Here is a 27976-nt window from a genome sequence, read left to right as displayed (position 1 = left end):
TCATATTAGATAGTATTAAGCTATAGAACCCCTGACCTAATTGACAACAGTCATATTTTTAAAAAATACATTGACAACTTCTCAACTTTTCCTGAAACAAAAGCCTACACCTATACAGCATAATTAGAATATGGTTTTTCGACAAATGGAGACCTATTGTTATTTGGAGTACCTGTGCACCATATCAATTTTTCATATTTATTCATTCATTTATTCAGTAATTATATAAGCTACTTAGTCTTTAGTCTTCAGTAAGTGTTCATTAACTTTCATTTATTATAATAATCATTTGTCTATTTTGAATATCACATTCATATGTGAAGATGAAAAATAAGTATTCTATTTAAACACAATTATTTTATAAATGTAGTAGCTTGCTTAACATTTTTGTTCATAGAATATTTTTTCAAGCTTTGTTATAAATTTTAAGATGATAAGTCTTTTGAGAAACTGATCAAAGCTATGGACCTGCCCCCTCAAAAAATAAACATGCACTCATTTATACCAAAATGTTCATGGATTTTTGCCATATAATAGCATTTCATTTATCAACAGCTGATAGAGGTAGAGACATTTTTCAAGAAAAATAAACTTCAAAAGTTTTCATTGTAACTAATTTTGAAGAAAACCTTTTCAAGAAACATCACTCTCCAAGTACACTGTATGGTCTTTATGATAATAATTTTTGGCTATTCAACTCTGTTGTTTTTTTTTTTCAGAAACTTACCTATATCTCAGAAAAGTGAGGTGGCTATGCATGTGAGGTTTATGGAAAAAATTAATCTCTTTAAAAGATATGATGATCTCTTGCGGTTAAATAAGTAACCTTAATCCAACATACCCTGAAGAAAATGGCCATAAGGAATAAGCAACCTTTCTTAATTACCTAGTCTCTATTTACTACTCACAAGCTATATGCACACATGAGCATGTGTGGGTATACTCAGTATAATGAGCTCAATGTTGAGTAATTAATATTTGGACTTAGGATGTAAGACAAATGAATGACAAGTCATACATTTCACAATTTGCTATTGTACATTATTCTCTATGTGTGTCCTCCAAAAACATTGGAAATATCAGACAAAACAGCATAATCATGTTTTATATCTACTAGCATCAAATTGGATAACATGAAGAATATGTAGAATAAGTAATTATTATTTATATTATTCATTTGATACTTGTGGATTGTGATGGTTAATTTTATGTATCAACATGACTGGGCTAATGGATGCCCAGGTAACTGGCAGAACATTATTTCAGGGTGTGTCTCTGAGGATATTACTGGAAGAGATTAACATTTGAATCAGTAGACTGAGGAAGCAAGATCTCCCTCACCGATGCAGGCAGGCACCATGTAATTCATGGAAAGCTAAATAGAACAAAAAGGCAAAGAATGAATTTGCTCATTGCTTGAGGTGGGGCATTCATCTACTCCTGCCCTCTGACATTGGTGCTCCCGGTTCTTGGACTTTCAAGTTTGGACTGGACCTACCTTATCAGCTTTCCTGGCCTCCAGTTTGCAGACAACAGATGGTGGGTCTTCTCAGCCTCCATAACTTCATAAGCCAATATCCCCCAAATAAATCTCTTTCTATACCTACTTATATCTTAGTGGCTCTGTTTCTCTGGAGAACCTAACTAATATATGGATACACTTTGAAAAAATTACAAAATATTATTGATAATAACTCTCTAGTTGTCAAACTACAATAGGTCAGTCTCTGGACTAGTATTGGGAGGAAATCAATAATAAATAAGATCTCTTTTAGCTAGCATAATAATGTTATACAGAATATAAACTTATAAAAATATATAATCAATTCTACATGAATGTCCAGAAGTCCAAATCACACTGATCTTACACAAAATTGAAGACAGTATAAGACCATACAGGCTTTATCTGCAGTACTTCATTGTTTTGAGTTATGATGCTTAATACACTTCTTAAAATTTAGGTAAAAGATGGTAAAGCATGTAGCCAAACATAGATAACAGAAATAATGCAAAAAATAATACAAAAAGTTTTCAATATGTAATTTTTGTAAGTCAAAAGACAGGTAAACAGTAACAAGTGTTCATAATTTATTGAATTTCCATAGTAAATCATACGAATTTCATTCTGGTAGTCAGTGCTCTTTAAGTGTGAATTTAAGTTTACTAGACTCTGAAATTGATATTGCAACTGTTATAGTTTTTTCCAAATTGAACAAATGCCATGTATCAATCTGATACTTTTAGTTAGCAATGTCTTTAAGAATTAGATGTTAGGGGCGCCTGGGTGGCTCAGTCGGTTAAGCGGCCGACTTAGTCTCAGGTCATGATCTCACGATTTGTGGGTTTGAGCCCCACGTCGGGTTCTGTGCTGACAGCTCAGAGCCTAGAGCCTCTTTCAGATTCTGTGTCTCCCTCTCTCTCTGCCCCTCCCCCACTCATGCTCTGTCTCTGTCTCAAAAATAAACTATAAAAAATTTTTTAAAAATTAGATGTTAACATTTACAAAAAATAATTAAGGAAACAGTATCTCTGTGTGTTTCCCCCTTAGTTTTCCTTGTAAATGACTTTGCAAAAGGGCTAATCTGGCACAGCAGCCCTTCCGGGCCCCCTTGTCACAGAAGTCAGGGATCCCTTTGGAGAGTGGCTCCAGCCTGAATGACCAGCCTCCCCAGAATCTCTCTAGGTTCTTCCATGCACTCATAAACCCAAAGCCCAATATGCTATCCCTTTTCCTACAGGGTTGATCTTTCTTCTTTTTGCTCAGCCACTTTTGGAATGGACATTTAATTTGGATTATTTTCCGATTTCTGAATTTATCCTACAACAAAGATACTATTATTGGTTCCCTTCTCGTCACTCATTGCTTAGAGCAAGAGACAATTCAGTCCATTTCTGAACCAGTACAAGCTGCTAAATCCCTACTCAGAAGGCAAACCTAGGCCCTCAAACTGACTCAGAAGGTGGATTAAACCATAATTTAACTTTAAGACCTTAATGCTGCATGAAGATGGTATATTGGCATGGAATGGCCCCTTTAAGGAATTGCATAGGCCTTCCTCAACTATAGAATATTACCAGTAATTAGCTATTATCCACTACAATTTGTGGTCATCCTGATGGAAGATATCTTAGGATCACATGAGTCTCTGTAGGGCTAAAGTACCTTCAGAAGAAATCAAGTGTAATGTTAACCAGCAAAATCCTTATTTATATATATATATATATATAGTGTGTGTGTGTGTGTGTGTGTGTGTGTGTGTGTGTGTCCTGTACTCGTTGAACTCCCCTAGTTAATCTCTCTACCAAGTTAGGTAGGTATCTTCCTGATCCAGAAACTACAGATTAAATAAAAATCTGAGGTAAAATATGTTTACTTAAACACATAATTATCTATATCTCAGTGGTCTTTATGTGAAGACTACTAAAGCATGACAAGTAACAGAAAATCTGGATCACAGCAACATTATGAAAGGAAGCTTTAAAGAATGAGAAAACTGTAAATATATATCAACTCAATGTGTATAATATTTAAGAAGACTATTTCTTTGCTCCAGCCATTCCTTTTTTTTAATTACAAAGAATAATATGCCATTAAGTTACCATAGTGGTTGTTGGCTCAGTGTAATTGTGACACCATGGAAGTGTGTGCAGGTTTTGCTGCTCTGTAATTCTTCCCTATTAGGAACAATTTTAAAAGCAACTAAAGGAAGAAATACGTCTTTATGTGCGTTGGCATCACAGAATCCACTGTAGAGGGATCTGAGAGATCCCCTGTGCCCCACAAGATACTCAGGAAAACTGCAACAGCATCACCAGCACTGTGACCATGACCCTTACAGGTATTCTGAAGCATTCCACGACCCATGCTGATTCAGTACTCCCTTGGAACAGCTAGCTAAAAAGTAAGCTGGCATCCTCATGAGCAATGTAGGGAAGATTATGAAGACTCATTTAAAAAAACACAACAATATGTATTATGTATTTTCAACATTAGGTTGGATAGCAATGAACATTTACCAAATGGAAAAAAGGAGCACATAATCTTTATGTATACATGTACAGATGAACACAAGGTAAACACTATATATGAATCGATGCAAATGTGTGTCTGGGTGTGTATAATGTATATGTGGTTGGGCCTATCTAAAAATCAAAAACCAAGTATCCATAACACATTACTTACATATATCTGAAGCTATGAGCAATAGTTATTACACTTAGAAATGTAAGGTACAGATACTTGCAATTTTTTTTAATTTCAGTAAGATTTTGGGAAACAATCTTATTTCTTACCTACATTTCCAGTCATTAAGTATGAATTCTGAAAGTCCATCATCCCCATTCCAACAATGTGTATAAAATCTTCAATCACCTGCATTAATTCTATTGAGCCAGGATAAATCTACAAAAATAAGCAAGGATTAGAAGGAATAAAAGTCTATACAGTAGAATATGTAACTGGAATAACAAAATTACATAATGAAGTTACAAACGAGCTCTGTTTTATTTGAAGAAAATCCTGAATCTGGCAAGGACTGTGTTTTTGAACCGTGAGTTGAGAATGTTCCAGGTGTCACACGGCAAGAGCTTTGACAGTGAGATGATACGATGCATTGACTAATCTTCCATAAATCTAAGGGACTAGAAGTATCTAACAGATTGTATACCTAGAAATTTCCTGTCTCTACTTTTGATGGAGTCTTTTCCTAACAAATATAACAAAGAACAAACACGAAACTTTTTTATAGATGCATTTTTTACTTAGCATCTATATGATAGACATTGGAAGAAAAAACAATTATTATTATCATTATGAAGATATTTACAAACTATTAAGCTCACTCAGTCTTGGGAGGGGCATTTACTTCCATAACTATAATAGCCATGGTATGAATAATAATGTTAGCAATAATTTCAAGATCATGATAATAGCTCTGGTTTTGGTGCTTCCCAGGTATATATACAAAGCAAACTCAACACCATGTCACCTCACAGACTGCAAACAAAGGAGTTTTTCTCTTCAAGACAATCTGATTCTGGCAATAGTTCATAGTGTGTAGGAAGTGAAGGCCATTTAAAAAAAGGGTCACATGAGTGTTAGTATGTGTAACCCATAATGCTTTTAAGGTCAGCCTGTATTACATAACCACATGAGAGCAGAAAAGTCATTTGAAGTTACGTTCATTTCTTTTAGCCATTCAGTACCACTGCCACTTCTAGGCATGAAAAACTTAAGTGAATTAGAGTTGTAGTGGCTTTGTCTTTGCAGAGTCTAGAGCGGTAGAGTAAGAGATAGCCTGATTAGCAGAAAAACATACAGCCAGAGCTAGAAGACCAGAGTAGGAGGAAGACACATTGGGCAGGGCGAGCAGCAGGTGTGGTATATAAAGCTGCCTGTGCCCGCCTAAAATTCAGATGTTGAAGGTGCAGAGTATAGTTATCCACTTATATTTGAAGATGAGAACAATGGCTATGGCACTTAAAAATTCGTGGCATAGATACTTGTAATTTTTTTTTAATTTTGGAAAGACTTAGGGAGAGATGTTCTTTCTTACCTAGTTTCCAATCATTAAATATGAATTCTAAGAGATCATTGTCATCATTCCAAAAATCCGCATGAAATTTCTGTCAGCTCCAAGCTTTCTGCTACTACTAGACTTTTTCTACCATTTCTGTATAGATGTATATGGGTATGTGTGACGTAACGGTAAACACAAATTAAAAATAAGAGGCTTCTCCCTGCTGAAAATGAAAGACTCCCTCTCCCGGCCTCACATCCTTCATCCGTTTTCTTAAAGCATTTGCTTTTGAAAACTAATATTGATAAGTTCTTTCTCTGTCTCTTTTAAATGTATGTAAATCTTTTTAAAAAGCTAAATAGACTCTTACCAGCTTAAGGACCCAAGGATGTCCTTCAGAGAGGGACAGAGGTGATAATAAAGAAGACAGGGCTTCTGTCTCAGTTTCTATGGGAGAGTAGGAATGTAACTTCAGCAGGCAGCTTGCTCTAAGTTGCAAAACTACCTTCATGAAGATAGAAAAAGCTTACTTTTTCTTTCTTTGAATAAAGCCAGTTAACTAGCAAGTGGTCACTCTAATTACCAGGTGATTTTGAGATGAACTATGTGTGACAAATGGAGTCCAACCTTTGTGCCACCAACCTTGAGATTCATTTCCCACGCGGCTGCATTTATAGGAAACCTTTTAGTAAAAGCTACAAAATAGGTTTTTTTAGCCTCAAATGGTTACCTTTAAAAAGTAATTTTTAAAAAGTCATTAAAGAGTATCACTACTGAAAAATATTTAAAAGATAAAGACATAGCTAACTCAAAATCACAAGTAAATAGATGGATTATGGATTCAGGATTTTCCATTGATGATAAGTTGTGCTACCATTCGTGATTTGTTCCAGTTGGGACCTCACAATAAAGAATGTCATTTGATGAAGTGCAGTCTTGTTTTAAAAAGGGTATTATATATTTATTCTAGATAAATCCATAATTAATAGTCTCCAGCATTCTGGAAGGATGCGCTTAGTCTCTGCAGCTGTATTCTAGGGAAAGATATCATTTCCTCACAGTGAGTGAATGAGGCTCTCCTCTAGAAGAAAGCCAAGGACAAACATATAATTCAAACCAGCAGCAGAAGATAGACTCAGGGCCTTAAACTAAGAAGTGATCTTTTTTTCTTGCTTTGGCCAGAAGCACAGAATTTGTACCTGATAATGACGTAGACTCACACTGGACTATTTTTAGAGCCCCTATCATAACAGGAAGAAAGGGAATGCTTTGCTCCTGAAGGCCCATAAGATGATTATAAGGGGAGAAGGGGATAGATGGCTCACTTGAATCTCGGTAAACATTCTTATTTTCAAGATTACTTGTTCTCTTGGAATTAATAAGGCTCAATTAGAAAACTTAAAGAATTTTATACTCAAATTAAATTCCTACAGGATTTTTAAAAACATGTTTATTTTCCCTTTCTTAACCTCTAGCTCACTTATTTTTGTAATTTAGGAAAAAAAGTGTTATTAACTATACATAAGTCAGTATAGTACAATTGGCTTTGAAAGGCATTTGAATCAATAGGGTCACTTGCTACCCTGATCGTGCATGGCAAAAAGAGAAAAAAAAGCAGAATACAAATTATCTTACGATAACTCATTTTTACAATTCTTGGCTTTGTATCCAAATGCTCATCTGCATGTCTGATCCAGACTCTACATAGGGCTATAGTAAATGCAAATGATTTTCCTTGTTAATACACCCCCTGCCCCCAGTTTGGTTTATAATATATGTCTCTGGATTTCCTTTTCTCCCATAGTCTGTAGGTAGGACAGAAACTGATTGGTAAGGCATATAGTTATTATGTACTGATCCCTCAACGTTACAAATTACTCAAACGCATTAGAGTTTTTTCACATTCATAATCTTCATTCTATTAATTGTTAGGATAAAAGAGATCACTTATTTTCTCTAAAATTAGTATAATACAATCTAGTATGACTTCTAAATGTCTAATCAAAGTCTCCTTTTATGTTCTGGGAACAGCAAGCCATTAATTTCTTCACACATCTTTAAAGCTTTCTTTAGCCAACTTTTAGGTTTGAAACAGCTCCAATCTTACCTGTTGTGCATCCTCCCATTTTTCCTTGTTTTCTTCATCTAGAAGGTTGCTAACTATTTGAAAGAAGTTCTGTAAATTAAATTAGATAAAGGATTTAATGTTACATAAGAGAATATACTTTTCAAAAATATTCATTTGAACTGATTATGTGGTAAGTATATACACACTTTGCAATATTGCTTTATGACCCTAAACATATTATTCTAGAAAAACTTGAAGGGCCCTTTCCCAGCACCATAATTCAGGGATTTCTATGTAACTCCACACATGCACCTCAGAAGACAACAGAATAGGTAAATTAGTTATGTTTACCTACAATCATTTCTTCCATTATAGTCTCTATGTTGTGTTCTGTCATACCATCAGAGAATTATTCCTTATAAGTAAGTTTTTTTCCTTTGGCAGTGAAAATTCCTTGTAGATGTCTAGACAAGTTATCTAGTTAACTGTGAACCATGATGGCTACGTCCACTGCTGTTTCAAAGAACACTGTAGCGACGACACAGGCTGGGCAAAGCTGATGTGTGTGACAGACTTCCTCATTTGGATCCTGGCTCTGTCCTGGGCTATTTTTCTTTAACTTTTAGAACTACCTACTGCAAAGATCACATGGACTTTTCCAAGTACCTAGTAGATAGCATATGGTAAGTGCTCAAGAAATCCTAGCTATTTCAAATAATTATTCTTTACTCTACCTTTTGGCATCAAGCCAAAATAAAAGAATTGGAAGACACCACAGCACGTTCCTATTCAAGCGCCAAATCCTTGCTACGACATTTGTGGCCTCACTGCTGAAGACCTCCTGGCTTCTCCTTGTCTAGCAGTACCCCCAGTGAGTTTGTGGTTTTCCCTTTCCAGGAAGTTAAGCACATTTGGGCAATCATTTTTCATTTCCCTCATACACAAGGGCAGAGACCAGGGCTCTGTCCAGTTCATCAGTATTAGTGTCCACTTCACACATGAGGGATCTCTAGCAGAGACAGACCTTCCTGTCCTCCCACATACACTGTGTCTTCCAAACACAGGACCTCGGGGAGGAAGACCAGAGAGCCTACTGAAAACAATAGTGACTTGGGGTCACAGGCAACCCAAGAAGTGCAAGGTGAAGTCATGACATACATCTTAAGCTACATGGACATCGGTCCTTCGGCTGTGTCCTCAGAGCCTGCTTTGTATGTAATTTAGTAGGAGTGCTGCCTCACACTGTTACATCCGCTTAGGACAGGACTCCCTTGAGGGGGAAATAATGGACATTTTTTTTTTAATTTAGCAGCCTTCCTCCCTATTTGAATAAAGAGGTCTTTATTCAAATTCCAAATAAAGTCACCTGGGTATTTTGGGAAGAAAAACAAAGCTGCTTCATTTCCTCTCCTCTTGTGTTTTGAAGCTGTGAGTATCTATATTTACTTGCCCTATTTGTGCTATTTATTTTAATAGTTCCTGGTAATCACATGGTTGAAACATGTTTCAAGTCACAACCTCTGCAAAGTTACAGAATATTTTATGCAACTGTTTGGAATACTGCAAGTCTGTTTTAGACCTGTTTTCAATTCGTTTAACCTTTTTGTATGACCAGCCATTTTTTCCACTGAAAATTTCCTGGTTGGACTGATAACATTTGAAGGGTTTAGTCTATTGAGCTGTAGCTCTACCTATGGGCAGAAAGAATTAACCTTCAGAGTTCTCCAATTGCCTATGGCTGGTTAACTCAGTAGGAGACATGGTGCTAATGAGGGAAAAGTTGCAGATTTCATCCCTGTACGTGCCAGTTAGCTGTGCTGAGGTCCATGACCGCAGTCTGCGTCCTAACCCCTGCTAACTTGCATGCAAATGCATGCTGCCACTAACAAGAGACACCAAGAGAATGGGAAGCAATTTGTGTGAATGCATTTCCATTTTTGAGAAAACATTTCACAAAGCATGTTTTACTCATAGTGGATCAGTGACTCTGCACTGTACATGAAGGCCAGTGAGCACATACAATTCCTTGATCAAAGTGATAAACTCAGAGTTCAATCTTTTTTCTTAAATTGTAAAAAGGCATATATAAAAAACACAAAATACTAAAATATACATTCAACTAAACAGAGAGTATAAGAAATGTTTTTATATCACCTTCCAAAGCAATAAACTAGGCTTTGCTAAATCAGGGTGGAAAAGTAGTACGGAATGAACTTCTCCTTCTATTTCCTGGTCAATTGGATTGGAAATGATCCCTTGTGAGACCAGGCAGGGCACAGTGAGCTAAGCCTGAAAATCCAAGGAGTAGGAGGAGGGCCTTTATGAGGAGATTGCCTTTCTTATGCATCAGTGTGTCCTCAGCACATACAATGCCTTGTCCTTGGCAGGTATTTAATAAAGTCTTAACTTAAAGGAAATAATGAAGTCACACAGCCACTACACGTCAGGTTCTCTAACAAGATTCAAGTATCATTCCTTTGAGCTGACCCTGCTCTAATCTATCAATTCACTTTGACATTTGCTCAAAGATCAGACTGTTAGAACAGAGCAAAATCAAACAACAATATTTTTTGAAAAGGAGATGCATAGCATTTTTAGGCCACTTGACAGAATTTTTGAAAAAAAGTATGAAGCAACTTTCATGGTAGCAAATGCACTATTTACTCGAGTTCTTTAGGAAATATGCTAATGATGGTAATCTCTCTCTTTTAATGACGGTACAGGTCAGGTCACTTATGTCAGCTTCTCAGTTGGCATCTGACAGTAGAGTCGCTCCCTGGTGGTCTAGTGGTTAGGATTCGGCGTTCTCTCTCATCTGACAGTAGGTTTGTGTTTTGTTTTGTTTTTATCGGCCTTGATATCTATGGCCTAGACTGTTCTGAAAAATTAAGTGTCCTTGGCTGAATCTGAGTTTGGAATGTGAACTAGGTGGACCGAGTTTAAAACTTCCCCCACATTTATTAATTGTGTGGTTCTAGGCTAATGTTGCCCATCTATGCCTTCTTTCTCTAACCCATAAGATAGAGAGGATAATAGCTGCCTGCCAGAGCCATTGTGAAGCTTGGAGCTAATTCTTAGGACAGCATCTGACACACGGTAAGTGCTCAATACATGGTGGCTTTATGATTTTATTCACTTCGTGTTATCTTTTTTATGACCGGTGGCATGATTTGTATTTATGGCCACATTATGGTGCATATGCACCTATAATACTGCTATAGACTTTCACAACCAGTGGCGCTCTCTCCTCTCTTTTATAGCCTCTTTCTCTCCACGAAGTATAGAGAGCACAGAGCTTATTCACCACTAACTTTAGAGCCTATCATTGTTCAGGAGAACATTCTCCTTCCTAAGAAATATACTCTGCTGGTGGGGGCAGGGGTTGGTGTCAGTATTGTTATTATTGGACACCTACCAAGTGAGAGGCATTGTGCAAATGTTTGTTGGACACAAAGGTCGGGGGCATGACTCTTCACTTATTCTTTGCAGGATGGATTATGAAAATCAGTGCAGTAAATATCTGTTATAAAGAGAAACCATAAATGTTTCTGCCATATTCAAAGTGCAAGTCCTAGATTTGGCCAAATGGGACCAAAAGGCTATTCTATTTTATGGAAAGTGGTAAATAATTATTTGTTTTATATCTGATTGGCTTCTGCTTGACAAATTTCTCATGTACTATATAAAATTTTCTATAAATAAACTGAAGCACATCTGAGCATTTAGCTTTTGCTGAATTTGATGTAGGAACAGAATTGTAGGTTAAGCTAGTGATCTGAGATATCTGAGCTCCAGGAAATATGTTCTCCTCCTCTTAATCCATCAGCAAAATGCTTGGGCACTGAAAGACAAAGATAAGCCCTAAGAGATAGATTTGATAATGTAGAAATAAAAGTTTTAAGAAATCATAATGGGTCTGACTAGAAACATACGAGGATCATAAAAAGGCTTAAAGGCTAAACAAGAAGGCAGTGCCAAGCCATTAAAATAATGATGCGCAGGACAGGATAGGCCATTGATTTCCCAATCTGGAGAACAGTTGATAGTTGCAAGGCTATGTAGGATCTAGTCCCTTCTTAAGGCTCCAACTCTACCTTAAGCGATCCTGCTTCACAGTCTCTACATTCAAGGTTCATCAGACTTCATGCATCCCAAACTCTTTTCTGTTTAGCCTCTGGACCTATATAATGCTGTTCCCTTTCTTTGCTCTACCTCCTGTTCTTCACTTGAATAACTCTTTTCTGTCCTTTATGTCGATATTCCTATTCCTATAAGAGGATCTTATCAGATCATGACCGATACCTTAAGTTTACAAGATCTGCATACTTTTTCCTAATTTTAATCAGGGTACATTTTTGTTCTTCATTTACCAATATCTTCATCATTCAACCTTGGCAAAAAAATTCATAGACAAAGGAAACACTCAGTACACAGAAAAAATATCAACCATGAAAGTATAATGTAAAGGAAATGGTTATCTAAGGGGCTCTTGTTCTCTTTCCTGATAGTAGGTTTTCCTCAATTTAGGGTAAATTTGTATGAGTCTCTGGCTCCTCTCCACCTCTACCTCCATGCATGAGCAACTCAGCAAAACTGCTACGCATTGACCCAACAGTGAACACCTGTACTTCACCTTAACATAAAAGAGAGGATAGTAATGCAGGCAGCCATCTGGCCGTATAGCATCCACTTAAAATATGACAAATATGCTGACTTATAGTTGCACCTGTACTCTTCTTTTCAAGTATATCACCATTTTTAATTATGACATACTTACATGATGATCAGTCGAGAGCTTTTTCCTCTAAGAGACTCTAATACAGTTGGATTCTTTCCATTTTGTTCACTCTATATCTCAGTGCACAGCATGAAGCTTAAAAAATGTAAATACTCAAATATTTCAAATTGACTGACCATGTGCTTACTGTGTATAAGACAATGGGTTAGCCATTGAAGAGAATTAAAAAAAAAAAAAAACAATATGTGATATGTGGTCTCTACCTAATTTTCTGCCTCCTTTCCAATTCAACACCCTCCTCTGTCATATATCAATGCAAGAAGAATCCTCACTATGTCCAGGGAAGGAGATATGACACTTATTTTTACAGATAAGACAAAACTAGTTATCCTGAATAAATATGGAATCAAACCCCTCCTCCTATTTAAAATGCATACTGAAGTCATGGCACCATCCTAAGCACAGATAAATACTTTTGAGAAGTTGTAGGGCCTAATTAATGGAGAGGAAGCAGCTGTGGATATTTGACCCTGATCCTCAGGTTTAAACCCAGCAACAACCAATGAAGAAGCCTGCCCTTCTCAAAGTACAACCCACTCTTTGGCAAACACAGCAAACCCTTCTTCTACTACTGTAGCTGCCACTATCCCACCCCTGGAAGTTTGCACTTGGTCATTAAAGTGCTGCTTCGTTCAGCAAAATAATGACATAAAGAGTTATAAAAATATAACCCAAGCAGCAAAGCACTGGGGGCTTTGGCAAGGAAGAAGATTGGGGAAAGGAACACCAGTCAGTTGATTTTCAATAGCCTAAAAGAGCAATTATGAAGATCTAACGTGGATATGAGAAAGTAAAGGTGAAGTAAGACATGAAAAATAGTGGATTAACATGAATGCATCTTACTTATTTTTTTATTGGACACCTACTGCACACCTGGCAGTGCTCTAAGGGCTGAGAACACCACAGTAAGCAAAGCACATGAAGGATCCCACCCTCATGGAGCTTACACTGCAGTGGATAGTGGAAGCCAATAGAAAAGTAAATTAACAAGATGATTTCAGGTGGCAATACAAAAATAAAATGGTTTATGGGACTAGAGAGTGACTGAGTTGGGAGGGGTATGTGTGTGTTTATGCGAGGCTTCTTTGGGTTGAAGGTTCAGCAGGAAACACCTTTCTAATGAGGTGACATTTAAGCAGAGAACAGAATGTTAAGGAGGTCATCATGGGAAGACTTGAGGAAGAGAGTTCAAAGAAAAATGGGAAGAGGAAGTATAGCTTCCCTCGGTAGAAGAGACAGTCTGGGTAAGTTTTAAAACACAAACAGAAAGCCATGATAGCTGGAGTAGTCTTAAACTGGGGGCTGGATGGGGTGGGGGAGGGAGAACACTATCATAGAATAGAAAAGATAGGCAAAAGGTTTGATAAAGTGGGGCCCTGACACCAGGCTCTAGTTCTACTACATGAGTTTCATTAGAAATATAAAATCTGACTTTGGCTGCTGAGTGGAAAACAAAGTGCAGAAGACTGAGAAGGAAAATAAGGAGGTCAACAAGTAGTTTGTCTTGCTTATTGAGGCCAGAAATGATGGTAACTTGATCTAGAGAAGCAATACGACACGGTGACAGACTGCACAAGAGGGCAAATACAGTATCAATGATCAGTCTTTGGCTTCCAGCTCAGGCAATTTGGAATGATGATGCAGTTAGCCATGCTAAATACCAAAGAAGAAATAGCAATGTTACAAAAGAAGACAGCTTCATTTTATTCAGTTTGGGTATGAAGAGTCTACAATATATCTACAAGAAGAAGACTGGCAAGATGTTTTAACTATAAGTTGGAAACTTAAGAGGTAAACATTTGTGAATCATCAGTTCTATTTGAAAACTGGAGCCTTCTGGGAATAAAAAAAAATAAGAGAATATAACTAGGAATAGAAAGGAAGGGGAAGTCGAAGTTAAAACACTGATGACAGACTAGAAAGGAAGAGGAATTAAGTAAGAGAAATGAGAGATAATGAGGTAGGAAGAGAAGCAAGAGTAAAAGGTGACAGAATCAAATAAATTCATAAAGAAGATGCTCTATAGAGGAGAGATTAATCTAGAGAATACAGACAAAGCATTTAATAAGGGTAAAAATCCAAAGAGAGCTCAAGGTATAGTACAGTACAGCTCATGTATTTTTTCAGCCTCTGTGCATGTAGCCAATGACACATGCAGTGGGATATACAAAACCATAAACACACGCAGGTTTCAGGTGAAGGCAGGGATAACATGTGCCCAACTTCGTCTGATCTGGCTGTCACTCTACTTCTTAGTCTTCTACTTAAAAAAGCGTAAAGAAATAAAATTGAGTAACATCATTGTACAAATAATCTTGGGTTTGTCCTAATGTATTTTTTTAAAAACTAAACAACCCTTCAAGAGAAATTTAACTATTTTTTATAATAGTTGAACACAAAAGTAACTAATCAGGACAAAGAATCTCAATACTGTGGTTTAAATCTTTTACCTAGAATATTTACCAAAGCAGCACATCAACTGGCCATCGGCAATGAGAAACTATCAAGGTTTCAGAAAGGCAGGAGATTCTAACCCAGGATGCCCCCTGGCAGTTTCTGGGACCAAAATATACAGGGAATATGAGATAAGAAACTGAACCACTGGAAAGCCAGGGGATGAACAGGGGACAAAAGAATTAGGGTGTCAAGGTCAACACATCTGTAGTGGGATCCACAGCAGGCTGGGTGACCTGACTTGGCAAGCTGTAGTCAGAAGAGTCCTCCTGCCAGCAGAGCTCGACTCTCCCAGCTTTACCCCTGCAATCTTCAAGATCTAGAGGAATGTAACAGCAGGTTACTGAAGCAAATATCCCCTAATGTTTATGGGTTTGCGGGGGGAGCCAAAATCTTAAACAATGCTTTTTATTTTCTTCTTTTTTAAATCACAAATCTCACAGAAACTCTGACTCATTTTGAAAAGTACATCAGAACATTATTCTGGGAACACTGGCTGTCTTTCACACTAATCTTGTTGCTCTGCCATGATGCAAAACAGTTCAACCTGTGGAGTTTCTGAATAGCTTGGATGGGTAATTTTTTACACAATGCTACCAGTCTTTCTGGGCCAAGTTTAGGATCAAGTGCTCTAGCAAGAGGTAGCAGAGAGTGTATGCTTTGAGGTGTAGTGAATGGGGATGGCTAAGTGAAAAGAATCTATCTAAATTTCAGTACTTTCAGGCATGATATTGGCACTACTCTAGAATTCTTGTTTAAAAAGGAAAGGTGAAGGGAACCTGGGTGGCCCAGTTGGTTAAGCATATGACTCTTGGTTTCAGCTCAGGTCATGATCTCACGATTTGTGGGATGGAGCCCTGTGTTAGGCTTCCTGCTGTCAGATTCCCTATCTTCTCTCTCTTCGTCTCTCTCTCTCTCTCTCTGCCACTCCTCCCACCAAATAAATATACTTTATAAATAGGAAAGGTGAAAATGTTAGTGATTAAGAATATGATAAAATATGCTAAGTATTATTAACCAGCAATAACGTGGTAGAGCAGCCAAAATTAAACAAACATAACTCAGTGTGGCAAAATAATCCTCAGATCCAGACAGGGGCTGCTTCTTAAGAAGGAATGAGGTAATCATTTATTACCCAAGTTTGGGGAGGCCTGGCTGATACATCAAAGGACCAGCCTGTGCAAGATGCACGCACACATCATGAGTTTACCCCTGGCAACTCTATAGGTAGCCACCACAGTAGGTTCTATTCCAATGTAAGAGCCTGCACATGCCTCTTTGCTAAAGGGAAATTCTCAGAGTCCTTCAAGATTCCCCATTATAGGCTGATTGTGTCCACCGTAGATCTGTATGTTGAAGCTCTAATCTCCCACAGTGCCTCAGAATGTGTCTATATTTAGAGACAGAACATTTCAAGAGGTAATTAAGTTATAATGAGGCTGTTAGGGTGGACCTTAATCCAATCTGATGAGAGTCCTTATAAGAAAAGGAAATCAGGACACACTGAGATATTAGGAGCATGCATACACAGAGGAAAAGGCTCTGTGAGGACACAGTGATAAGACAGCCATATACAAACTAAGGAGACAGGCCTCAGGAGAAACCAAACATGCCAACCTCTTGATCTTGGATTTCCAGTCTACGAACTCTAAGAAAATAAAGTTCTATTGCTTAAGGCCCCCAGTCCGTGATATTTGTTATGGCAGCCCTAGCAAACTAATACATTACCCAATAATTTTTTAAAAGAAACATCTTTGGGAATCAGTGGAATCACAATAGAAAATTGCCTATATATTGTGCTAATGCATATCTCAGTATTTTTGTAACTCCAAAGGAAATAATGACAAATTCTGATGGGATAAAACTATTTATCAGGTGTTTTATTGTGTTTTTTAAACCAAACCGAAATCATTTATTTCATTACATGGCATTTACTAGTTGATAGGCAGTACCACACATACTCTCTCTCAAGACTTCTTTGCCTCCCTTCCTCTTCCCACCTGATTGTTGCACATACTTTGCACTCTCCTGTGGAGATGGTGAGTTTTCCTCGGCCAACAGCCATCTTCTAAAGTTTGTTCTTGGTAGGATTTAATCACATTGACTTGAGGAGCAAGAGTTGTTGCTTAATATCTCACCCATTTAAGGAAATTATTTGGTGTTGAATTTCTTATTTTCACCTTTATAATAAGGGCAATACTACCTAGAAAGGGCTGTTAGTTGTACAGGACTCCCTTTGCCACACACCATAGGAAATCCTCTCAGGCTGTTAAGCATTGAAAATAGTAGCTGTTTATGACTTGGAGTGATTGCCAGCTGGGAGTCATGGTCCTGTTCAGAACTTGGTTCCCACTGGGCTAGAGATCCTGGCTATTGATGAAATCCATTCTCTACATCCACCTGTTTTTTATCTTTCAAATGGCCTTGCAATGTAGACTTTAAAGACTAATGCTTCTTTTCTGACTTCTATTTTCCTTGACATATTCTCTGCCCTTCTCCTCTGTAATAAGTACCCATACTTCCTTGGGTGGTGACAGGAGAAACCTCAGATGGAAGAGCAAATTGAGTCAGAGAGAGGTCAAGTAACTTGTCTAGTATCCTATAGCTTCTAAGGGTCAGAGCTGTTACCTGAGGTTCAGGATCCTGCCTCCACGGCAGGTACTCTTCATCATCACACTCTAATGCCTTTTCTAACTTGCCTACTTATGTTCAAGGAAACTATTAATGTTTATAGTTGCACAATGTTCTTTAAGCAAAGGAATTCATTCAAGGCACCAGGTTGTGTCTTGAATGCTAAAGTTGTATCATGATTTCAACCCCAAGAGTCCTTACTAGATCTTATTTAGTCAAAACAATTAGATTATTTGCACAGATGAGGTTTATCAGTACATATAGCATTATAATTTTAATTATGGAATTATCATAGTAATAGTTGCTTCCACAATTATCAAACTAGTCTTTTGTATGCAAAAGGTAAAAGTGTCTCATACTGAAACCACAGGAGAAACAATGCCCAAGATTCTCCCTGGGTGATCTGCCAGATTATGAATAGTATCACATATATGTTTGCTCATCAAGAGTTTTAGAAGACAAGATGCTCGACTTATCTGAAATCACACACTCTCTTTTCAATTTAATTCCTTGATCACTTAACTCTGAAAATGTTATCTAGAATATGGTTTGCATTTAAGAAAGAGACTGGAAGCTGAGGTTTGAGCTTTCTGTTCAACCTCAATGGTTGGGAAATACATTTCTCAACCCTAGAAGATGGGTTAGATAAACAAGTGACTTTCAGACAATAAGTAGTGACCTGATCAACTTTTCATAACAAAATAGAAAAGAATAGAAAATACCTGAGTGCATCACACACAATAAAGGTAAATATTATTTTGTAAACCTCTGGTTTTCAATTATATATGGAAGTAAACTGTGTGTCTCACAGTGGGTCACAGTCAAAAGAATTTGCAAAACACTGAGTTAGATCAACAGAAATTTTGTCAGGAAACAGAAAGATGCCTGGATAGAGATCTGTCCATGCTGTCAGTGAGTTTGAGAGGCACAGCACATGATTAATTTTTGTGGATATCTCCATTCTTTCCAATATTTTCCTTATTTATTCCCCAAATAAACTATCTCAAGGGCCTTCTTTTCTTTCCATTAAGAGCTTGCTCATCTTTTTCTGATCCACTGTCATTAAAGCGCACTTTCTTCTTTCCTCACCTCTAGATCACTGCTGTAGCCTCTTCACGGGGTTTCCCCTCAATCTTGCTCTACTCACTAATCCACATTATCTACCTCTGCCAGACCATTTTTCCAAAAATACCACTTACATTTAGTAACCCTGTTTGTAGAGAATCAAGTCTAAACCCTTCTGTGGTCTTGACTCTTCTGTCTTTATGATCTGCATTTTCCAACATGCATCTTATTTTCTACAAACCTTGGTCTTTTGAACATGCCATGCTCATACCATTTCTATCCCTTTAGTTTGACGACTGTCTCTGTGCTAAGCTGATTTCTCCAGATTCTACCTCAAGTCCTAAATCTTCCACAAATTCTTTTCTTAGTATTGTACCCCAGATCTCTATTTTTCTAGAATTCCTAGATGTGAGACATACTGTATTTACACCTCTTTTCATTACCATAGACTACTCTCATTCATAAGGTTTTCCCCCTCCATTCCATGATATTGTAAGTGACTTGAGAACAAGATCCATTTTTCATTTTTATGTTGAGTTATAATACTAGAAATAATGGAATTATGGAGTACCTATGTACTATGCCAGAAAAATTCACAAGTATTATTTTACATGGATTATTATGTATTTAACCTGTATTATTTCTAAGCTTCACAACAACCCTGGAAAACAGTTGCTGTCAATCTTCTTTTTTCATGGATTCCATATTTGCAAATGAACTACTTGTTAAAATGTATCTGTAACCTCCAAATCAAAACTCATAGTGCTTTTATGGTCATTCATAGACATGTAGAGAGAGAGGGAAAAATTTGGGTCACCCAATGTACATGTACCCAGCTGTAGTCAAATATAGCGATATTCTGACCTTTTGTTTTAGCTCACATACTATAAATAAGTTCCTATTCATGGCTCATTTAATGCCCAGGTTGGTTTTTGTTTGTTTGTTTCATTTTTTTAGTGGTTTCTGTTTGTGATTTCATTGTTTTAAATGTTCCCCAGCACAGTACTAAAAGACTATCTAGTATTCCAAAATTCAAGAAGACCATTATGTGCCTTAAAGAGAAAACGTATGTATTGGGAAAACTTTTTCTGGCATGAATTACAGTTTCTTGGCTGTGAGTTCAATGTTAATGATTAATAATTAAAAATGACATCTTTTAGGGTACCTGGGTGGCCCAGTTAAGCATTTGACTGGCTCAAGTCATGATCTTGCCATTCATGAGTTTGAGCCCCATACTGGGCTCTCTGCTGTCAGCTCAGAGCCTGCTTCAGATCATCCTCTGTCCCCCTCTCTACCCCTCCTCCTCTCTCTCTCTCTTGTGCCCTCTCTCTCCCTCTATCTCTCTCTCAAAAATAAATAAACATTTAAAAAATGATGTCCTTTAATAGTAACATACATAAAACAAGGTCACATATTTATTGGTTGATAAAAATGGTATAAAGAGATTCTCAAAGGAACCTCATCCTCTATTTTCCTTAGGAGTAAATGGTTCATTATTCATTGATTCAGTGTTCTCTGCAACTGTATAAAATATAACTACCATGAATAATGAGAATACACCATACTACCATTTCTTCTTTATTTCTTATTTTGATATGAATAAATGAGGTAGAGAAATTAAGTAATGTGTTTGAAGATACCAAGTTATTAGGCAAGCTGAAATTTTAATTTGTATATGTCTGATTTAATTCTGTCAAGTCTTAAAGTTCCAGTATGTGCACTGCAAGCTCAATTCTCGACTGACAGAATGTGACTCAAGACAAATTTTACCGGGGGCTAAAAAATAAGGCAATGGACATGCTTCCTGCTCTTTCTCTTTCTCTCTCTAAATTGGATGTTCGGAGTTGTGCGTGCATGTGTGTGTGTGTGAGAACAATGTAAATTCCCCCCAATTACTATATTATTCACTTATTAATTCCTTCAACAAATATTGGAACAGCTACTATGCTTCAAGATATAATAGTCTTTCAACAAGCTTAAACTCTACTGCTGAAAAAGGCCTAGAAACAAATAATTAGAATATTATGAGAGCTGTTACAAGGTTATGAGAGATTTACTATAAGTAGAGATACTTAAAAGGTTTCAAAAGGCCAAACAATTAGGAAAAATTTGAATTTTGCTTGGGATTTGATAAGAAGATTTTTGAGTAGAAGGGAGTTTTGAGCTGAATCCGGAAGAAACTTGCATCAGAATTGGAAACAGGAAGGAAAACTACATAGAGGACTAACATAGTGAGACAGAACATGGAAAAGCACCAAGGTCTGGAAAAGAATGTATGGAAGGAAGAGATTTTTGAAATATGTTTTCTACCAGTTTCCAAAAATGAAACTATTACTATGCTTTATAACTCATAAATATAATTTATCATATAATTTATAAGACATACAGACACACTTTATTTTTTTCCCCAACTGTAAAAGGTTATAGCTGTTCTATCTCATTTTCATCAATGCATCAAATCAATCTTGTGGTGAATCCAGCATTACTAGGCATTTTACACTAAAATACCTTCCTCTTAATTACATTGAAAAGAATGTATTTTCTTTACATAGTGCTGGTTAATCTTTCTTTGGTCTTTGCTCACTTACCAGTTTAAAAAAAGGTGAAAAAAACCATGTATTACCTATGTAATTACTAATTTTGTTGTTAAGATTCTATGCAAAATCTTTGAGGAGGGGGGTGTTCTAGAGCTCAGCTGGGACCCAAAGATGGATCAGAAAATGTCTCCTTTTCCAAGATTTAGAATGAGTGCTAATAATATGAGAAATAAAGAAATGAAGGACAGAAAGTGATATGAGAATTCAGAGACCCGGAGCATCAAAAAATTACTTTTAGACAATTGGGACAAACCAAGCCAGTCTGAAAGCACAGAAGAGGCAAAGATCAAGGGTTAAGAATACACAGTGCATTCAAGAAGCAGGAAATGGTTAATCTGGCATAAGTCTATGAAGAGGAAGAGTAATTCATCATTTGGCTATAAAGGTAGGTTTATACCTTTATAGCTGTCCTAGATAACCAATAGGACTGTGAGGTACAAGATGAACAGAGATGTAGGTAAAGATCTGAGGAAGTATGAAAGGAAAGAGGCCATAGCAATAACGTCGGCTGAAGTAATTAATGGCTAAATTAGGGTAACAGAAGTGGAAAAAGAGAAAGGAATGGATAGAAGAGACACTGTGTAGGCATATCCTATAAAAAAGGAAAAGAAGGAAAAGTCAAGATAACATTACAACTCCAGAGTAAAGACGGCTACGTCTACAAAGAGAAGCACAATATGCAAGAACACTTGCAATTCAAGATATTTAGTTTTGCCATATTAATCTGAGGTGCTAACCAATCAGAAATGCTCAGAGCCCTTGGAAACAGAAAACTGAAGTTTAAGTAAGGTACAGGTGCTGTTGAGTAAGGCTATAAACCAGAGATTATAATCAAGCAAAGACAATAAATATGTATTAAGAATTTCTGTGAAACGGTGAAAAGTAGAATAAAAGAGGTGCAAAGCTGTTTGAGATTTCAGAAAAGGAAAGATCATTTTCAAATGGAGTCGGTCTGTGGCTTGCTGGCCTGGCATTCAGAAAGACTTGCTAGAACTGGGCTGGGATTTTGATAGACAGAGATGGATGAAGAAGGAATTTCAGAAGAGGAAGGGCATTCCAGGGGCCTGAAAAAACACCAGAAAGACAATGAAGTAGGAAAATTCAATTCCTGTTTGTGAAGGGATGACTAGGACACCAATGTGCTAGGAATTCTGTATAATGTCGAGGATTAATGAGAGTGTGGGATGGAAATGGAAGGACTTATTTCTGGCTATGCCAAAATGACAGCAAAATAATCAGCCAAACTGCTCCATTTAAGTCAAGCCAACTAATGTCCATGACTAAGCTTCTGGATAAAGTAATTGTTCATTGAGTCAAAGCATTCTAATGAGCAGCTCAATCAAAATATGTTCCCATTATAACCTGGTAATCTTAATTCCTTCAGTTTCAGTGTCTAAAAATCTCAAAGCCTTACACTCTTGAGGATTAAAGAGGCCCTAGTGATTACTTGATTAAGCATTTGCCTGATGTTACAATTATGAACATAAGTATCTGAAGTTTTTGCAATTACAACTTCTATTTTGTGTCAAGGTCTTCAGTGTTATTTTCTAATGTAAATTCTAATGGATAAAAGTATTTTAGAACTACAGGGGAAAGACCCACTTGGCTTACTTTATTAAGTTTTTAAAATTGGAAAACTGTTTCATGCTTTGTTAAAAAAACGTGCTTGAAATGCTCAAATGAAGGTAATCATCCATTCCACATATTTTACAATTAAAACTGTTTTCCCAGACACTGGTAACATAATATAAATTAGCACCAATAATTCTCATGGCAGTTACTTTCAGCAGCATATGCATATAATTTAAGTAAAATATGTACCTCTATACAAATCAGGGAATCAATATCATTTATAACGATTCCATGATCTCAAAAACTCTTTTTTTCCTCTTTCCCTCAATAGCTGATTAAAACAAAACAAAGCAAAACAAAACCAACGAACAAAACAAAACCAAACAAAAAACACCCTCTGCATTCCCCAGTGAAATGCAAATAAAACTCCCAAATGAAGAGTAGTCTGAAAGAAAAGTACCTAATCTGGGAGTTTTGCCAGATTTTCATTTTAATGAACTTTATGCAGAGATAGAGGAAGAACATTATGCTGGAAATGCAGAAATCAACTCAGCATTCTTGGCAGGAGTATATTTTAGCCTATAGCACAAAAAGAGTTAATCTGAAATGCCAACAGGAGCTGCATTAAATGTGCTTTGTTTGCCATTCAAGGAGCTTTGTTTTAATGGCAAAGGCAATACTGAAATTGGGTGAGTACTTAAACTTTATTATGGAAATAAGCGATGTTGCTCTAGAAGTCTTTCATGACAAGAAAAACAAGCTGTGAGGAGTTATTGAATTTCTTATTTTCCTATCTAGAACAATTCTCTGTTTGTCTGAGATTTTCGGGCCATGGTTCCACAAAATTAAATATGTCCTTCCCCCTTCCACTAGTAAAACCCCAAACAAAACTTAAACTGCATCTTCTTTGCATGTTATAGTTAATGTGCCTTCATTACACTTAATGTACTTTTAATAGTCTCCTATGGCAAGATGGTGATATTAAATGTGGGAATAAAATATCCATGATACAACCTTGAATTTGTTATACTGCCTTTTATCTTAGGGCTCAAAACACTTTACACACATTCTCATTCAGTATCTCCTTGAGGTGTATGTATTATGTGCATTTTATGGTTGAGGACACGGAGGTGTACAATGACTAAGGGAATTGAGGTCATTTCCAGAGCTCACACTAAGCACAACCTGAATATGTCATCTGCGGAGTGAGCACTCTCTCCCTGCAGCCAGAATGCCTCCAAAGTAGCTGCAACACGGGCTTCTCAGGGCCAAAAATGATTGCATCTTCACTAGTCTTTCCTTCAGGCGACTGTGTCTCCTTACCTGGACTCCATCAGATGCAGGGATGTAACTTGCCCTTTTAAATGTGTCTGTCACATTTCTGAGAATTTCCACAGACATCAGAAGATCACCTGCATAGAAGTTTTTCCTCTGAGTTAAATCCAACAGTGTCTTGGTCACCTGGGACATTCCATCACCTGCAAGCATTCGCTGCCCCTTAGCAAGGTGTTCTTTGATCTGTGGTGGTCAAAAGAACAGAATGAACATCAGAATCTTCATTACTATTAATTTACATATTTTCACAAAACAAATTTATTGAAAATTGTAAAGTGTTCTTTAAAATAACATTGCAATATTTGGGGAGAATTTCAAAACTATAAATTTTGTGTACCCCACACTCAGATGGATAAACAACGAGCATGAAAAAACCTAACAAATGTATACACTTTGGCAGGCATGACAGACTTGCCTTTTCTAGTACTCAGAATACACAACTGAATGCATTGGGGAAAGTCTGTATTACTTTGAGTTTTTAGTTGAAGTAAAAAAAAAAGATACTTTTGCATGTGGTAAACAAGTGAGATAGTGTGTGATCAGACACAGGAGATTATATACATTTCAAAATATCCATTCTTTCTAACTTTCAGGTAAGACGGTGGAGTAGGAAGGCCCTAAGCTCACCTCATCACTCGGATACCACTAGCTAACACCCACATCAGTGTAAGTAACCTAGAAAACAACCCGAAGATTGCACAACAAACTTTCCACAGCTAAATGTAGAGAAGAGGCCACACCAAAGAGGATGGGAAAGGTAGAGACACAGGACTGTACGTGGAAGGAAGGGAGGAGCAGTTGAAGAGGGGGAAACACACTGTCACAGCAGGGAGCACGCACAGGGAAGACGAATCCCCATAATATTTGACTTTGAAAACCAGAGAGGCTAAATTTTGAATCTGGTAAATTCTTTAAATCAGCAGTGCTTGAAACCTGAAACGTTAAATAAGTGCGAGAGCCAGGAGAGTGAGAGGAAACTGAATTTCTGCCTTTAAAGAGACAACACAACAGCCCCACAGAGATACAGCAGAGAAGCGGCAGTTTGAAAAATGCCTGGGATAAGCGGGAGAAAAATTTGATATTAGTCTCAGAGCTTGTGCTGGAGGGGTAGAGATAATTGGTAGATTTCTCCAGGAACAAAGGAGCTGGCATGTTCCATTTCCTTCCCCTGCCCTCCAGCATAAGCCTACGGCCACCTTTAGGAAACAGCTCCAGGCCATCAACATTCCTTTCCCAACTTACTAACAGTGCACCTTGCCAATGCATTCTCGTGCAGACACTCTGCCTCTAGCCAGGACTTCACTCTAGCTCCCCTCCCATAGCAGAACTGCACAAACCTTGCTGAGACCAGGCATTCAACCTGTGCACTTCTCCACATTCACCCTCTCTAACCCAGGCTACCTTGGTTCCCAGGAGCTATAGGTTCCCTCCCATTTGAACTTTGCTGCACCATGCACCTTCCCTCACATTCTCTTTTATTTTGGTGCTACTGCATCTCTGACAAATGCCTGGTCCGAATCAATTTAAGGCCAAGGCAGCCCCAGAGTGGCCAACTAACACAGGGACCACACCTGCCTACAACAGGCAAGAGAGCCATTGTAGACTATGGGACTGAGGCAAAAGTAGCTCAGCCACAACAGCAGGGTGCAAGCAACCTACATCGGAGATACTCCTGAAGCACCAGGTTCTGGTTAACATGGCACCTTGTAATGCAGAGCACCATAGGACCTCTTCTACTCAGGCTACTCCTTTCAAAGAACAGAAGCAGTTAACTTTCCCAATACATAGACACAGAGTGTTAGACAAAATGGTGAGACAGAGAAATATTTCCCCAAAAAACAACAGGACAAAATCAGAACAAGAGACCTAAACGAAATGGAGGTAAGTAATATGCTGAAAGAAAAATTTTTAAAGTAATGGTCATAAAAATACACATGGGACTGAGAAGAGTGGAGGACCTCAGTGAGACCCTTAACAAAGAAGCAGAAAACATAAAGAATCAATCAGAGATAAAGAACTCAATAAATAAAATAAAAATAAATGGAATAAAGAGTAGACTAGAGGTAGTAGAAGAATGGATCAGCGACCTGGAGGAGAAAGACTGAATCAGAAAGAAAAAATAATAATAAAAAATGAAAATAAACTTAAGGAACTCAGTGACATAATCAAGCATAATAACATACACATTATAGGGATCCCAGAAGTAAAAGAGAGAGAAAACAGAGGAAGAAAATTTATTTGAAAAAATAATAGCTGTAAACTTTCCAAATATAGGGTAGGTAACAGAAATCTAGATCAAGGGAGTATAGAGAATCGCCAACAAAATCAACCCATGGAGGCCCACACCAAGACACATAGTAATCAAATGGCAAAAGTAGTGATAAAGAAAGAATTTTAAAAGCGGCAAGAGAAAAGTTACATACAAGGGAAACATCCTCAGGCTACAAGCTGATTTTTCAGCTGAAAGTTTTCAGGCCAGAAGGGAGTGGCATGATATATTCAAGGTTCTGAAGAAAAAACAAAACAAAACTAAAAAAAACAGCAGTCAAGAATATGCCATCCATCAAGCCAATCAATCAGAACAGAAGGAGAGATAAAGTTTTCTGGACAAACAAAAATTAAAGGTATGACCATGCAACCAGAGCAACATGGAATGTTAAATTAGGGAACTCTGAGTAGAAATAAAAGATCATAAGCAGCAGTAAGAAAAGTAGGAAACATAAAAGCAGTCAAAATAAGTATATCTAAAAAAATAACTCAAGGGATTCACAAAATAGAAGGATGTAAACTATCACAGTATGCACTTAAAATAGAGGAAAAGGAGTAAAGAATGAGTTCAATTTTTTTTAAGTAAGCTTCAGAGACTGCTATATGCAGAAGATATTATAACCAAACCTAATGGAAACCACAAATCAAAAACTAGTAATAGATACATAAAAGGGAAAGGAATCCAAGTATATCACTAAAGAAAGCCATCTAACTCTAAGAGAAGGGAGCAAGAAAGAACAGAAGAGAACTGTATAAACAACTATAAAGGAAGCAACAAAATGGCAATAAGTACACACTTGTCAATAATCACTTTGAATGCAAATGAACTACATGCTGGAATCAAAAGACAGAAAAGAACTATATAAACAACTATATAACAAGTAACAAAATGGCAACAAATACATACCTGTCAATAATCACTTTGAATGCAAATGGACTAAATGCTCCAATCAAAAGACAAAAGAAAGGATAAAAAAGCAAGGTGCATCTATATGTTGCCAGTAAGAACCCAATTTCAGACCTAAAGACATATGCAGATTGAAAATATTTTTTCAAGCAAATGGCATTGAAAAGAAAGCCAGAGCAGCAATATTTGTATCAGACAAAATAGACTTTAAGCACAGACTGTAACAAGAGACAAAGAACACTATATAATGATAAAGGGAATAACTCAACAAGAATATATATAGTAATTGTAAATATTGTACTCAACATAGGAGCAGCAAAATACATAAAGCAGCTAAAAACACATAAAGGAAGTAATTGATAATAATACAATAAAAGTAGGGGACTTTAACATCCTCTTACATCAAAGGACAGATATCCAAGCAGAAAATCAACAAGGAAACAGCGACTTGTAATGACACACATTCCATCCTAAAAAGGCAGAACATACATTCTTTCATGTGCACATGGAACATTCCAAAAGAGATTACATAATAGGCCACAATACAAATCTCAACAAATTCAAAAAGACTGAAGTCACACCATGCATTTTTTCTGATCACAATGCTATAGAACTAGAAATCAACCACAAGAAAAATCTGGAGAACATAAATACATGCATTTTAAATAATATACTACTCAACAATGAATGGGTCACCCAAGAAACTAAAGAGGAAAATAAAAATAAAAAGATGGGAACAAATGAAAATGAAAAAAAAAAAAA

The 27976-nt window shown here is 37.0% G+C and overlaps 1 protein-coding gene across 3 annotated transcripts in view; it reads right to left on the bottom strand.

The window, feature by feature from the left end:
• Positions 1-27976, bottom strand: part of ADGRB3 (adhesion G protein-coupled receptor B3) — a 719614-nt gene that overhangs the window by 335876 nt on the left and 355762 nt on the right. For all 3 annotated transcript variants that reach the window (XM_029944937.1, XM_029944936.1, XM_029944938.1), the window contains exons 10-12: positions 24028-24222; positions 7627-7695; positions 4294-4402 (exon numbers count right to left, since the gene is read on the bottom strand). In XM_029944937.1, coding sequence (XP_029800797.1) covers positions 4294-4402; positions 7627-7695; positions 24028-24222 — 373 coding nt within the window. The remainder of the gene's footprint in view (positions 1-4293; positions 4403-7626; positions 7696-24027; positions 24223-27976) is intronic.

Source organism: Suricata suricatta, chromosome 7, assembly GCF_006229205.1.
Source record: "Suricata suricatta isolate VVHF042 chromosome 7, meerkat_22Aug2017_6uvM2_HiC, whole genome shotgun sequence".
NCBI classification, from domain to species: Eukaryota; Metazoa; Chordata; class Mammalia; order Carnivora; family Herpestidae; genus Suricata; species Suricata suricatta.
This window is presented reverse-complemented; position numbering and strand designations above follow the sequence as displayed.